Source organism: Hippoglossus hippoglossus, chromosome 6, assembly GCF_009819705.1.
Source record: "Hippoglossus hippoglossus isolate fHipHip1 chromosome 6, fHipHip1.pri, whole genome shotgun sequence".
Lineage (NCBI taxonomy): Eukaryota > Metazoa > Chordata > Actinopteri > Pleuronectiformes > Pleuronectidae > Hippoglossus > Hippoglossus hippoglossus.
In genome coordinates this window covers 9,368,336-9,382,525 of record NC_047156.1, presented here as the reverse complement: position 1 = coordinate 9,382,525, position 14,190 = coordinate 9,368,336, and the positions used below count along the sequence as shown (strand labels likewise).

Genomic DNA, 14,190 nt, shown 5'->3' with positions numbered 1-14,190 from the left:
GTATTATACATCAATCAGTCTTGAATAGGTAGATAGACAGACCGGCGGATAGATGGATAGATGGATAGATAGATAGAGACAGACAGACAGACAGACAGGCAGACAGATAGATAGACAAATAAAGAGATAAATAGATGGATATAGATAGAGATACATAGATAGATAATTAGACATAGAGATACATAGATGGATGAATAGATAGACAGATAGATGAATAGATAGATAGACAGATAGACAGATAGACAGACAGACAGACAGATGAATAGATGAATAGATAGATGAATAGGTAGATAGATACCCTGACCTCTGAACTTTTAACTTCACCGCCCGTATAAAATAAATGAAATTCCGGGCTACGCCGGTGTATAAAACACACGCATCCTTGTTTTCCCATCACAACAGAGTTAAGCTTGTTGTGTCTCTGTGTGTGGCCGCCATCTTGTGGCCGTGTACAGCAGTTGCACACACGGAGGTACGGCAGCCGTACGGTAGAGGGAGCCATGTTGACTCGCATGATCGAGTCTAACCCCGCCGCAGCCTGGTACGAGTGTACCCGCCAGCTTTCAGCAGCGTTAGCACGGACCAAAATTATCCCGGAATAAAGACAGCACGCATGTGCCGTCAACCCGGATGTAGATGTTTCCTGTGCGCGTCGATCCCCCGTTTCACCAAGCCCTGACATATCGGCCCGCAGCAATGACTGGTGTGTTTTAGCACCGGATGTACAACGCTGCGCCAGTACGAGCCGTTACGAACCGGGTTAGCGAGCAACGGCCGTGACATGTTTGCAGTTACGTGGATGTCACGTGTCAGACACCGCTCCTCAACAACAAGGGGAAGCAGGAGAGCTGCACATTTGATTTACGGCCGGAGAACATAAGTAGGTACACTAGTATTTAATCGTTAATGATGGAGGAGGTAATACGCTGCGTGTGTTCCTGAAGGAGCCATGATAACACAGGCTCACTGCTCATGTTCTCCTCCTGTGCCGCAGACCGCAACTTCAGTCCGAGGATGGACTTTCGCGGCCGGAGACACGAGCGAGGCAGCAACTGGACGGACCCGGAGATCGTGGAGCTGCTGCAGCTGTGGTCCGACGAGTCGGTGCAGATCGAGCTGGAGAGTTCGCTCCGCAACCAGCGGGTGTTCGACCGCATCGCCCACGTCCTGCGGGAGAAGGGCATCTTCCGCACGGGGGACCAGTGCAGGGAGAAGATCAAGAAGATGAAGCTGGAGTACCGGCGGATCAAAGACAACCACAAGATGAGGTCCTGGAAGTTCTACGATGTGATGGACAGGGTGCTGGCGAACCGGCCCGCCATCACCTACGCCTCCCTGGGCGGGGCTGTCATCGCGCAGCAGGTGTTCCAGGGCCCGGACGCGTACCTGCAGGGGGTCCCACCCGGAGCCTTTGGCCCTGCCTCCTCAGGTGGGTTTCTGTTCGGTCAGCCCCCTAAAGCAGGGGACCCGCTGGGTATAAAATGTGAGGATGTGGAGGAGAGCCTGCTGAACTCAGGTGTCGCCCCCCCTGAGATGTACTACGGATCTGGGGATGATCAGGAGACCGATGGGCAATCTCTGCTGGGGCCGGAGGACACACTGGGGCGAGGAGAGAGCTCAACAAACCCAAGAGCCTCACCTTCAGGTTGGCAATACATGTACCATGACTATTATATGATGGCGGCCCTGAGAGCTCAACACACTCCAACTTAAGAAAACACACACAAATACACAGAGAGAAAACACCTTCATCGATTGGACAATACATGCTCTGCAAATAGAAATACATTGTAAATACTCCTAATACTACCCTAGAAAATACTTGCGACACGACCAAACACTCGCAACAACCAAATACTCCCAACACAAGCAAATGCTCGCATCGCAACCGAACCAAATACTCAAAGTACTACAAAATACTCACAGACATCCAATTACTCACCACACAAGAAAATATTCGCAACACAATCAAATACTTACAATACAAACTCTGCAACACAAGACAATATTCGGAACACAACCAAATTGGTTTGTTGTGAGTATTTGGTTGAGTGGTGAGTATTTGCAGTCCATATGTTGTCAAAACGATAAGGATGTTTTTCTCCATTTACATGTGTTGTCTATTTGCCTGTGTTTTCTTATGTTGCAGTGCGTGAAGCCCTCGGGGCCACCGTATTATCACCATGACAACCATCATAAAGTTAAAAAGTGACATGTAGCCATTTCTGTTTTTTTCACATCCCCAGGTTTTAGTGACGTGAACATTGCGGGCTCTGCCGCAGCTGCCATCCAGATCGCTGGTCGTCCTGTGTCACTGGAGCAACCCAGCAAAGATGGTTCTCCTTCCCCAGCCTCTGCAAGACAGAGGAAGCGTCGCCGCGGTGGGAAAACGTCATGGAGCCACGGAGGTGCTCGGTGTGGCGTTCAGGGCAGCCTGGACAGAGCCCTGGTCAGCTTCCTGAACTGGCAGAGGTCGGCAGAGGAGCGTCTCCTCTCCCTGGAAGAGGCGCGGCTGGAGAGGGAGCTGCAGGCCGAGGAGCGCAGGGAGGAGCGGGAGGAGAGACGGGCGGAACAGGAGCGCCAGCACGAGCTCCGCCTCTTCAGCATGCTCACGGGCGCGTTGGCTGCTGTCAGACAGGCTGCTCCGACCACTGCGACGCCGCCGACTGACCCCGACGTCGTCCCCGAAGCTCATCCATCAGCCTCACTGATAACCACGGCTGCTGCCGCCATCTCGTCATCTTTATCTCAGACGCCTTCAGAGGCTCCCACGGCTCAGGCTGTTTCCACGCAGGAGGCAACAACCTTAACACCACCTACATCTGTCAAAGCCGGCAAAACCTCTCTGAGTGTTTCAGCAGTACTGACGGGTGCAGACCCTCCCGGCCATAGCATTTACCTGTCCAATCGTGGTAATAGCTTCCGACGGCATCAGGGCATTCTCCAGGAAGGGTTTTTCCAATATGCACTGGACAAATATCACAACACAAAAAACCCTGATGTAAGTCTGTGTCACTGCAGCTGTTGAATAGCTATTATTAGATTAAACTACTCCAATTACCTACCAGGTCGTCTTCTTTCTCTCCCTCCCTAGGGTGTAATCAACATGGGAACCAGTGAGAACAAACTATGCTACGATCTCCTCCTAAAGCGGGTGAGATGACTAGTGCGGTCAGATTCTCTTGTGCCCTGAAATATGAGTTTGTCACTTTGCATTATTCCAAATTATTTTACCCACTTTCACAAATGAATTTCATTTTTCGTTTCTGCCACAGATGACCAAGCCTGACATGCTGCATATTGACCCGCCCCTGTTGCAATACTCCGACTGGAGGGGACACACTTTGTAAGAGATTAAAATGTGGATCTTCTTTGCCGTGGCTCCTGCTGAAGTAAACGTAAACCATCTAAAAACATTTCCATCTTTCAGCCTGAGAGAGGCGGTGGCAGACTTCCTGACTCACTACTGCTCCGCTCCGAAGCCGCTCAAAGCCGAAAATGTGAGTGAAAGATTATCACTTTTAATGCTGGACTGTTACATAAGCAGTGTGAACAACACGTGTAAGACAACTGCTACTACAGGTGTGTGACAGGAAGTGAGTACATCAGTCATTGTATTCTGGGAAATGAAGTCTCCAGAGTTTGTGCGATTTATAATCAAGATTAAAGTTTGTTTTTTGCAGCCGGGCACAAGCCCATATCGAGATTTGGAGAATATATTTGACTCACCTATTAAGGATCGTTTAAAATGCGAAGTGCAACCACAATTAAACAACCACAGCAGTTTAAAGGTGACCGGCTTAATTTGCGGATGTAATGAATGGCTTCTTTAGCAGGAAGAACCTTCCCTGAGCCTTAATTCGATTTTTTGTGTTTGTTCAGGTTGTGGTGATGAATGGTTGCGGTTCCCTTTTCTCGTGTGTTGCTGCGGTAATTTGTGACCCTAAAGGTAAGTTCGCAAATGCATTAACATAAACATACAATGCATCCATATTTATTTTGTGTCAAAACAAACATATATTCATCGGCAATGAGAGATGGGACCAAGATTATATATTTTTTAAATGTGGGTGGATAATTATTTTAACAAAAACTTCAAAATGAATCCGGCTGTCACATGAATTGTGTTTGTGTTTTTTGTGTTGCAGATGCAATTCTTATTCCCACTCCTTTCTACGGCGTCATCACAGAGGATCTGCACTTGTATAGTGACGTTAATCTCTTCCATGTTCCTTTGGACTGCGAGGTAAGAAAAACACAGCCGGATTTACTTGCAGTAATGATGTGTTTTTTTTTGGGACGGATGCTCCATGCTGGTTGCATAACATCTTCTTGCACTTTGCATGAAGCTTTAAGTGCGATCTCGAGCGTATTGCCAGCTGCCCAGTCAATCTGTTTTTCCCCTTCCTCTTGTTATTTTGTTATTTGTAGGCTGATGGCAAAGACAGTCGTCCCTTCCACCTCACCGTAGGGAAACTAGAAGAAGGTCTGAAAAGAGCTGAGCAAGAGGTATTTCATGAGTGCTTGTTTTCTGAAGCCCTTGATAAATATTTCAAGACAGACCGTACCACTTACATAATGCTCAGGCAAAGAGAAACACTTTGAATGCTCCTTTTTTCCCTCAATTCTGCACCATTATCTTACAAAACTCTTGATAAAGTGTATAAATTTCTATTTGCTCAAAAAAACTTGCTTTCTCCTGTAGGGGTTGACGATCCGCGGTGTTATACTAATGAACCCCCATAATCCTCTGGCTGATGTCTACACCCTGGCGGAGATGATTGCCTTCTTGGAGTTTGCCAAAAGGTATGTTTTTGGGCCCTGCGCTGTTATCTAACGCTGTAATAACCCCCCCGGTCTGCAGTCCTCTGGCACCTTTAAACACAGCGCCAAGCCACTGCATCCAAGTGTGAACTCCTTTTATTTTACGGCTGAGAGCTCTGTCCCGTGTGCGGAATATCGTGCACTCTTGATGGAGTTTTATCACCTCCCTTCACCATCAGCATATTGTCAAGTGCAGCCATGTGCCAAGGAGTCTCCTGCACCATCTATTGTTTTCTAAATGATGTTGCCAGAGTTAATTCCTTCCGTAGACCCTTGCAAGGCACTGAGCTGTTGTAACCGTAAACCTCAGCACCTTTTACGCTGACGCAGGACATCCAAGGACCTATTTTACATTTATGTTACAGTTTCTTCATCGTACACAATAAGTAACAATATAAAAGCAATCTTTATTGACGCCGCCTCTCCCTCCACCTTCACCTTCTTCAGAAACGAACTCCACGCCATTGTGGACGAAGTGTACATGCTGACGGTCTTTGATGAATCTGTCACCTTCCACAGTGTCCTCAGTGCAGACAGGTACTGTGCAAATCCTAATTTCTGCATTATTACCCCATCAGACCGTTAATCATCACAACTGTGTCTGAGGATCTGCCTCTTAGCTGCTAATAACGTGCCCTTTATTCCAGTTTGCCAGACCCACAGAGGACGCACGTAATGTGGGGGTTGAGCAAGGTACATCCTGTTCTGTGTTCTGTGACTGTGGGACATTTTATATTCCTGCTGACAGTACAGTTAATTCTCTGCTTTTCTCCACTGGGTGTTTGCTCCCGCAGCTCCCTCTCATTTACTTCTTCTCTTCCCTCCCAGGACTTTGCATTGTCAGGAATGAGATTAGGAACTCTGCATTCCGAGAACAGACACCTAGTGGAAGCTCTGGCCCAGCTGGGCTCATTCCACGGTATCTCTGGACCCACGCAGCACCAGGTAGCACAGCTGCTTCAGGACAGAGGTATGGATCCAAGTGTTTTACCTGTGCTGTAGTAGTCATGTCATGTTTGCACTGACCTCTGGATAGTCTCTTGAAATTATCCGGAGGGGCTGCATGTGAGGATGCAAACGTCTGAGTCAGCTGCTGCGGACAATCTCCGGAGTTTCTCCTGCCAGTCTCTTACTAAAAACTAAAATAACGTCTGTGTGAGAACACAGCAGGAGATTATCCAGAGGGGACAGCCTAGCTAGTGGGCACGCGACTGACACCAACAGAAAAAAAGCAATAATGATACAATATCACAGAATGAAAAAGAGGGGCTGTACACATAGAAGATACCAAAGTAGTTGTCAACTTAGGAGATAAAAGAGCTTTTGGTCCGATGTCAGTGTTGATAAAAAACAAACAAACACCTTATCTCCACAGTGGAATTAATGTGTTGCGTCCTCCTTCCTGTGTGCTGCGCCATCTCTGCCTGAAGCCTGAAGGCTCTGGAGATTTAGTTGTTGTTGTGAACGCGTCTGACCAGAGAATCTCCTGCTGCGTTCTTCATATCAAGAAGTCCAAATCTGGATTATTATTCCTGTGGTTTATTATTGTTCCTGTCTGAAAATTTCATATGAACACAACAGGAACTATGATCCTCACTTTCAGCCTTTTGGTGAAAACAAGTCAAATTTCACACTTGCAATACAATTAGTTGTTGTGGCTTGAGTTTAAATCCATGAATGCAAATGACTTCAGATGGCAACTTTAAAAACAAATTCAAATGTGCTCCCCATCACTTTCCCCGTTCCTGAGAGCCATCATCATTTTCCTCTGGTACTACGCGAGCACAGCGTGGGGCTCAGCTGCTACATCACACTGCACAAAGATTTGTAACATTTAATTTACACTTACTCTATTGTCGCTGCATATTTTTCTCATGTTGCAGAGTGGATCAGTGAGAAATTCTTGCCAGTGAACAGAAGCCGACTGAAAGCTTCTCACAGCTACGTGACAGGAGAGCTGCAGAGTCTGGGCATCCCCTACCTGGACCGGCGCGCTGCGCTGTATGTCTGGGCTGACCTCAGGAAGGTGAGAACATGTTTTAGATTACGATGTCAGGGCTGTTCACTCTTAACTTCTGCGTACCTCAGTGAAATATAATTCTCTTAAGCTTAACGGCCTTGTGATTTCTGTCTCTCTGTGTTGGCAGTATCTCAGAGAGCCATCATTTGAGGAGGAGTTGTGTATGTGGAGGAGTTTCCTCCGACACAAGCTGGTGCTGAGCTGTGGTCAGGCCTTCTCCTGCTCCGCCCCTGGCTGGTTCCGCATCGTCTTTGCAGACCAACAAAGCAACCTTCAACTCGGTCAGTTTCTAGTGTATATACTAACTTCATATGCCCACAGTTTCAGTCTGGTAGTCCTGGAACAGTTAGCTACCTCCAGTTACATCCCACCTCCTCCCATCAGCCCTCTCCTTAAAGCTACGCCCTCAAAACACATAAACTGCCCGACAACTGCAAGGAGCCGACTTTTCTGTGACTCGCCTGCTAACTTCAGACTTTTGTCTCTGCTTCAGAGGTGCATGTCTCTCTGGCTTATGTGCAATGAGAGCATGGACAGGGTGTGCGCAGGCAGGCAGGTCAGTTAGGGACAGGTACGCCAGCCAATCATTTCAATTCTTCAAAATGAAATGATTCGTCGTATTTGTTACAGTGAGTGTACAGACACTGGCTTATTTTATATCTGAAGGCTATCGGGACGTGAAGAGAATTTCAACAAATAAGTGTTCCAAAAACAAATGACCAATCCTACTTTCAAAGGTTAGATCTATCTTTCAAGTTTTCTTTGTCTGCCCTCAACTTGGCATTGATTGTATCATATCTATTTTTTTCATTCACTCAGTCAGCAGATTGTGCTGTTCCAGCCTATCTCCGGCTCTGTGTCTTAAACTAGGTATTGATTGGATAATAGTTGTTAAATTGTTCTGTTAATGTTATGTGTTATTTCAGGCCTGAAGCGATTCAGGGAGGCTTTGAAAGAAATGGAGGAAAGTACCAGCCCCGATCCAGAGTCCGTCAAAGACGCCAGTGAGGAGAGCGAGACGTCCGTGAAAGAGGACAGTGGCGACTCGGACAACGCTGCGACTGTTAATTCAACATCACCACCCCGGCAGGAGTCAGCCGACCCGCTGAAGGAGAAGGATAGCCCTGTTCCCGACGCAGCCTCGTTGGCCCCCGAGGAGCTTGTGTTGCTGGACTGCCAAGCATCGAATCACGTGGAGGGTCTGGACTCTCTGATTGGTACACTCAGGCATCAAATCCACTCCTCCGATTGGCTGGAGAAGAACACTCCAGAGCTGTCTTCCGGAGAGGACCCGGAGATTCTAGATGTATTCAAGGCCCTGCTGCAAAGGGCCAGTAAGTAGGCTTAGGAGGTAGCTTGCCAGTTTTTTCGAGAGGCAGCACTTAAGCATCCAACTCGCTTGCCGCGTTTATTTGCAGAGCAGCTCGACGCAAACGCTGAAGCAAGGTCAAATCGGATTCCTGTTTTTTGAGGAGCGAAGAGCCAATGTTAGCTGAGAGACAGTTAAAGAGGAAGGAAGAAGGAAAACAGCGCAGCCAAGGCCGGGATGGAAGAACAGGAGGGTGCACTTTTCTATCTGCATCGGCTGGCCTTATTTTTAAGCTGCTAAAGGAGACGGCCTTGAAACTTTTGTAATCCACAGTCAAAAGTTTAATGTTCAAATTCTGAGTGAATGCCAAATGTAAAAGCAACCAAAAGCAGTTCCGTTCTGTTCTCAAACCTTAATAGTCTGTTAATCTGAATTGTAACATTTTTATTATTTCTATCATATGCACTTTATTTTACCAGAATGTATTGTACTTTCATTAAAGTTAATGATCTACTGAAACACAGGAATTCATCCTTGTCTTTATTTGAGCGTTGAATTATTATGAGGAATACTGTATTTATATTTTATATTTTTATATTAAAGATATGTAATATCTATCTTCATACAAAAAATGTCCTGAGCACATTTAAGTGTAACACTTTTCTGTGGGCGCTGTTCCATCGCAGCAAAGGAAAGCGAAGGGGGTGGTGGTTGTGACGAAGGGGAGAGATGTTTAAAATAGTAACTGCCACAATATGGAACCCCACTGAGAGAAATCGAGAGTGGGACTTTCTTAAATGATTCGTCATGTATCATGACACCTCCCACACACACACAAACAAACACACACACACAGTTTCTGCATTTGACTTGCTCAAATGTCTGAGCAGTTTCATGCTCTTAACTCTAAAAGGGGGTTTACAACTTTTTAAATTCCTCTTTACTCTTACTTCCTCTTACTATATATCAGCTAATAAAACCTTCTGCTTCCTGAAATATCGAGTGACCTTTTCTCTTTTAATGCTTTCACTTTCTCTACAGTGGTGGGTCACGGTGGAGAATTACAGGGGAATTTAAGTGTCGGTTGGGGGGAGTTTCCATTGCAGCGGAGGTGGAGCAACACTGAGGGGGTTTGATCTGCGAGCACGGGCATGAGTGGTCATGAGCAGCACAAGTAATAATGTGTCCGGGTGTTGAAAGTGTTTGTATAGTAGTGTTTGTACAGTCGTAAACACCAGGAGCTGCTCGGCTCACCTTGTGCACAGACTTCACAGCTTTGTTCCACCATTTACAAGAAAGGTAAGACTTTAATTATTATTCTGTATAGTTGTAATGTAGCTGATGTATATGAACAAGACCACAAGGTTAGTTTTCCAATGCATTAACCTGACATTCTAGTTACTCAGCTATATCCAATTGTTTTTCCAGCCTCTCTCGTCCATCAGTGCTGAGAGAAATATGAAGTCTCTGGACTTGGAGGATTCCAACAGTCGCTTCAGGTTTGCTCAGTCCTGTGTGGGGTTGACAGGCTGCCTGTGCGTGAGCTATGCAGTGTGGACACCATACTGGCTGAAGGACCGGGGACTCTGGACAGAGTCAAACAACACTGGGAGTGACCAGACAAACCTTAAACATGGCACTGTCTTCAATGGTGAGGCACAACAAGCTGCGTTCACCTGTTCACTATCATCAAATATAACTTTTAGCCTGTCTGAAGCTGTCTCTCTGGGTTACGTTAATGTTTTGACTGATAACATTTTGAAGAAACTGGTAACTGAAAGGGCGGAATAAACAATGAGGCATAAATATGTCATGCCATGTTGTGTTGTGTAAGATAAGGCACTGGTTGCATTAGAGATCTGCCTTAGGGCCACTTGTTTTACACCTGAAGAGAGGATCATTGTCAGGAGGAGCTTGTGAAAGAACTGGTGAGTGAACGAGTTAGTGCTTGCTCCTGCAGTGAAGTGCATTCTTTGTATCTGCTGAGCGTCTCACACTCGGCTGTAGGCAGATGTGCTGAAATCAGCTGAAACCTGGTCTTTAATTCTCAACTAAATCTTGTTTCTTGGCATTGGAAATTAGGTTCCCCCTTTCACTTTGTTTCTATTCCACCAGGATCTTTATGCAGACACTCTTTAGGAATGAATATAATGTAGTCTAAGCCCTGTGTCCTCACAGGTATAGTGGTCTGCTAATCCGCCTCCTGTAAAGGCTGGAGACAGCTGATGTCCTTTCAAGTTTTTAATGGAAGATATTAAAGAACTCTGGAAGCAGTGGATAAATGATGGACATTGTGAATTCAACAAAATAAAAGATACAAGAAATAAACAACAGTTAAAACGACGGAGTATCAGGGAAATATTAAAGGAAAAAAATCTTAGAAAAAAGTGTTTTCATTTAATGAGAAAAAAACATTAATATTACCAGAATAAAGTCACAATTTAATGAGGAAAAGAGTTATGATATTTAGAGGAAAAGAAAAATGAATGAAACAACCAACAAGAAAAACACTTGCTGGAGTTCCACTCCATCTGGATACAAAAACTCTTAATTACCCATCTCATTATTTCGTGATAAACCATGAAACCCATTTAAATATCACACAGGTGTAACCAGCGACATCCAGCAAACATTTCCTCCTCCACAAAAAAAGCAAGTTCCTCCAAGTCTCTGTGGGTCCTTCTCCTAACAAGATGCTGCACATTCGAAATTCGACACAGGCAACAGATATCCAGCGTCTAAAATAACACGTAGCCTAAAATTATGACTTTATTCTCGACGTCTCCGATTTTTTTTTCTTGAATCGGCCCTAATACTTCATCGTTAGATTTACCAAAGGTTACTGAAATGATAATTACAACAATAATATAATAAGGATACAATGACAATACAGTTTTCCATTATGTTCTTAAACCAGCCGTCCCTTGAGCCAAGAAGACATCCTTGGTCTTCTTTGACAGAAGAGCATGAAGTCATCATAGGAAATACAAAGACTAAATTACAATACATGTAGCACAATGCCAATTATTTCAACTGTTAGCTGTTTAGTTTAAGTCGTGTGATGTTTTAGTAACACATCAGTTTAATGATCACTAAACAACTGACATTTTCTATAGTTGCTTATTTGGTCACATATTGGTGATGAAGTCATTTGCTTCATTCAAATGTGATTTTTTCAGAATGAATGGACAAAGTGTGAGATAACTCCCTGTAAAGTTCACGAATTCTTGATTTTACTCCTCTGGTTTCAGGTGTAGACACTCCCATGTTGTGTGGGAGCATTTGTCATCACTTCATCATGTTCACTACTTAAAGGTTCAGTGTGTACGATTCAGCTGAAAGGGATCTATTGGCATAAACTGAATATAAAATAATCCTAGTGATGTTTTCACGAGTGTGTTTCATCTAAATTGTACAAATAGTTGTTTTCTTTACCCTCTATATTTAAATACTTTATCCTTACATCCTCTCTGTGGAGGCCGCCATGTTTTTTTTTACAGTAGCCCAAACTGGACAAACTAAAGATCTTTTGAGTTTTTATGACAACTGAAGTCTACCACAGGTTCTCTGTCATGTTGGGAAGAGGAGGGTGAGGTGAGGGGTATTCCGCTGCAACATGCAACTCCACCACTAGATGTCACTAAATTCTACACACTGAACCTTAAAAGCAGAACTTTAATGTAGCTCTGCCAGTTTACAGTGAATTTTTAAAAAGTTTATCTACTGTGAATAAATGTGTGTGTTATTTTGCATCCTCCAGCCCTGGAAGCAGAGCAAGTGTTCGGCGTCCTCTCCTTCCTCATGGCCATGAGCACTGGGGCCCTGTGTCTGGTGTTTGCCCTCTGCTGGACGTCTCAGACGGTGCGGTCGTACTCCAACACTCGCTCTCTGCTCATGGCCGGACAGGCGCTCTACCCCACCACCCTGCTGCTGCTCACCATGGCCTCCACAGGTATAACAGCACCGCTCGGAATAAAGAGAGACGTTTGTTCCCCTGAGCTACACAACATGTTTTTATGTTTCACCTTTTTAAATAATATATAAATTCCAAGTAAAGTAGTAAAAATAGCTCCAGTTAACCTCCAAATAGCTTTTTGGATTGTGTAGTTCATGTCAAACACACACCTATTGAAATTATTTTTCCAAGTACTACTCATTTGCATACCCTGCAAGGCAGCAGTTTTTAAAGAGACTTTTTACTTTCCTTGGAATTGCAGTTCATTATCATATAAACTCGTTTCTAAAGCTCCAGGCATGTAATAATTGACCTTAATGACTTTTTATTCCCTCACAATGATACTTGATTTAACTCGTTTTTCTCCTCCGTCAGGTTTCTTCTTCCTCCTCAGCTGGTCTCTTTTCAGTTATCAGCACCGGGAAGAAATCCGTCAAGACGTCTCCGGCCTCGGCTCTTCCTACTGGCTCGGGGCTCTCGGTTGGGTCCTGCTGATGGTTGTGGAGATGATCGTCTTTATCGTGGAACAAGCGACAGTGCCAGACATCCAACCAGACTTGGAGAAGGCCGTGGAGTCTTGGCGGATTTCCGCTCAACTTAGGGCTGCGAAACGTTGTTGTAGTAATGTGTAACAGCCTGGAAACAGCAAGAGAGACATTATCCCAAGACGGTGCATGGCCACCGTGAATGCAATGCAGCTGTAAGGATGTGACAGAGAAAATGATTGTGAACGTGTGAGCTACACAAAAACAACACAACCAAACTGAATCCTTATTAACTGTGTCTCGAGAAATTGAGATTCTCTGCCTCCTGAAAGTCAGAGCGACTGAACGCTCCAGCGTCCTGCAGGGTTTGACTCCTGTGGTAAATTCTGCATTGTTTGTTTTCAAGATGGACTTTTTTAAAAATACACTAAGGACCAATAATAATGGCGGGGAGATCAAATGCAAGATGAGGGCTGCTCCCTATCAAGGTGATGTGTAGGATTTGTGTTTTGCAAAGATTTGAAATTCAGAAAGGTCGGTCGTCCAGCTTTGCCTCTGGGCCGGGAACACATCCAGCTTTTCACTTTGAACTTGTTCCTTTACCTGAAAAATGAAATAGGTGCTGCAACGTGCTCGATGAATGTTAAAATAGCACCATCTTGTGATGACCACGTGACACTTCTGACAGTGAAACTCAACCGAGGACGAACTACCTTCTTTTTTGAATTATTTTACTAAAAAGTGTTTGTGTTGAAATAGAAAATTCACACTGTGCTCCTCTGTTGTTTCCTGTATGAAAGCTGTTCATGAGTCATAAATGGCACCAATATTTGTGGTAATGTCGGGCAGCTGTGGCTCAGGAGCTGGAGCGGGTCATTCACTAACCAGAACGTCGGCCGTTCGATTCTTCATGCAGAAGTTTCCTTGGGCAAGAGACTGAACCCCAAATCGCCCCTGACGACTGTGCAGACAGTGTGTGAGTGATGATAGAGGAAGTGCTGCACACAGATGCACTGTACAAATGTGTTTGTGACCATTTATAACCTGTTTATAACCCTATATTTTTTTATATAATAAAATTAGCAGTCATATTGAGTCCTGAATGTACTGTCCTCTATCTGACTGTGCTCTTCACACTATAAACACCCTTCCACCGCTGCAGTAAATCAAAGTTTTCAAAGTTTTACATCCTCGACTCTGTGACAGTGTGTTTTTTGAGGCTGAAAATGGTTCACCGCCTGGACACTTGTCCTACATCCGCCCACCAGGAGTTCCACGTGTCACCTGTCTCCTTTTTGAAATGCTTACCTCATGCATTTCCAGTGTTCAGTTGCCAGCTCTGCAGAGCGTGTGGACCACCAGACAACAGACTGCCTCCAAAGTCATTATTTACTTTTTCTCTCACACGCTCCCAGGAGGAAAGGAAGCACTCTGACGCTGGACTGCTTATGTTTATGTTCTCAACCTGCCAAAGTGGGGGAGAATTAAGTGGCTCTGGCTCTGTTAATTGGGCGTTAATCAGGTGTTGCTCTAATTAAAAGGCAGTTCCGCCCTGTTGGGCCCTGGTAATGAGTTTGTTATTAAATCCACAGAGGAT

At 44.9% G+C, this 14,190-nt stretch overlaps 2 protein-coding genes across 2 annotated transcripts; both read left to right on the top strand.

The window, feature by feature from the left end:
- Nucleotides 1-566: 566 nt before the first annotated feature.
- On the top strand, nucleotides 567-8,672 carry accs (1-aminocyclopropane-1-carboxylate synthase homolog (Arabidopsis)(non-functional)). Its single transcript, XM_034588623.1, has 16 exons — nucleotides 567-884; nucleotides 995-1,645; nucleotides 2,247-3,001; nucleotides 3,095-3,154; nucleotides 3,276-3,346; nucleotides 3,431-3,500; nucleotides 3,883-3,949; nucleotides 4,149-4,246; nucleotides 4,432-4,509; nucleotides 4,706-4,806; nucleotides 5,272-5,361; nucleotides 5,472-5,517; nucleotides 5,653-5,794; nucleotides 6,708-6,850; nucleotides 6,972-7,125; nucleotides 7,771-8,672. The coding sequence occupies exons 2-16, from the start codon at nucleotides 1,015-1,017 to the stop codon at nucleotides 8,184-8,186; spliced, it is 2,922 nt and encodes a 973-aa protein (XP_034444514.1). The 5' UTR covers nucleotides 567-884; nucleotides 995-1,014; the 3' UTR covers nucleotides 8,187-8,672.
- Nucleotides 8,673-9,243: 571 nt separating this feature from the next.
- Nucleotides 9,244-13,625, top strand: si:ch211-256a21.4. Its single transcript, XM_034589080.1, has 4 exons — nucleotides 9,244-9,452; nucleotides 9,582-9,804; nucleotides 11,914-12,105; nucleotides 12,484-13,625. The coding sequence occupies exons 2-4, from the start codon at nucleotides 9,612-9,614 to the stop codon at nucleotides 12,738-12,740; spliced, it is 642 nt and encodes a 213-aa protein (XP_034444971.1). The 5' UTR covers nucleotides 9,244-9,452; nucleotides 9,582-9,611; the 3' UTR covers nucleotides 12,741-13,625.
- The last annotated feature ends 565 nt before the right edge of the window (nucleotides 13,626-14,190 follow it).

Bases quoted from the DNA above. Each gene is read 5' to 3' on its own strand.
- accs (XM_034588623.1), top strand. From the start codon at position 1,015: ATGGACTTTCGCGGCCGGAGACACGAGCGAGGCAGCAACTGGACGGAC. The intron at 3,501-3,882 runs GTGAGTGAAAGA...GTGTTTGTTCAG, and splicing joins AGCCGCTCAAAGCCGAAAAT to GTTGTGGTGATGAATGGTTG. The intron at 5,795-6,707 runs GTATGGATCCAA...CTCATGTTGCAG, and splicing joins ACAGCTGCTTCAGGACAGAG to AGTGGATCAGTGAGAAATTC.
- si:ch211-256a21.4 (XM_034589080.1), top strand. From the start codon at position 9,612: ATGAAGTCTCTGGACTTGGAGGATTCCAACAGTCGCTTCAGGTTTGCT. The intron at 9,805-11,913 runs GTGAGGCACAAC...TGCATCCTCCAG, and splicing joins ACATGGCACTGTCTTCAATG to CCCTGGAAGCAGAGCAAGTG. The intron at 12,106-12,483 runs GTATAACAGCAC...CTCCTCCGTCAG, and splicing joins GCTCACCATGGCCTCCACAG to GTTTCTTCTTCCTCCTCAGC.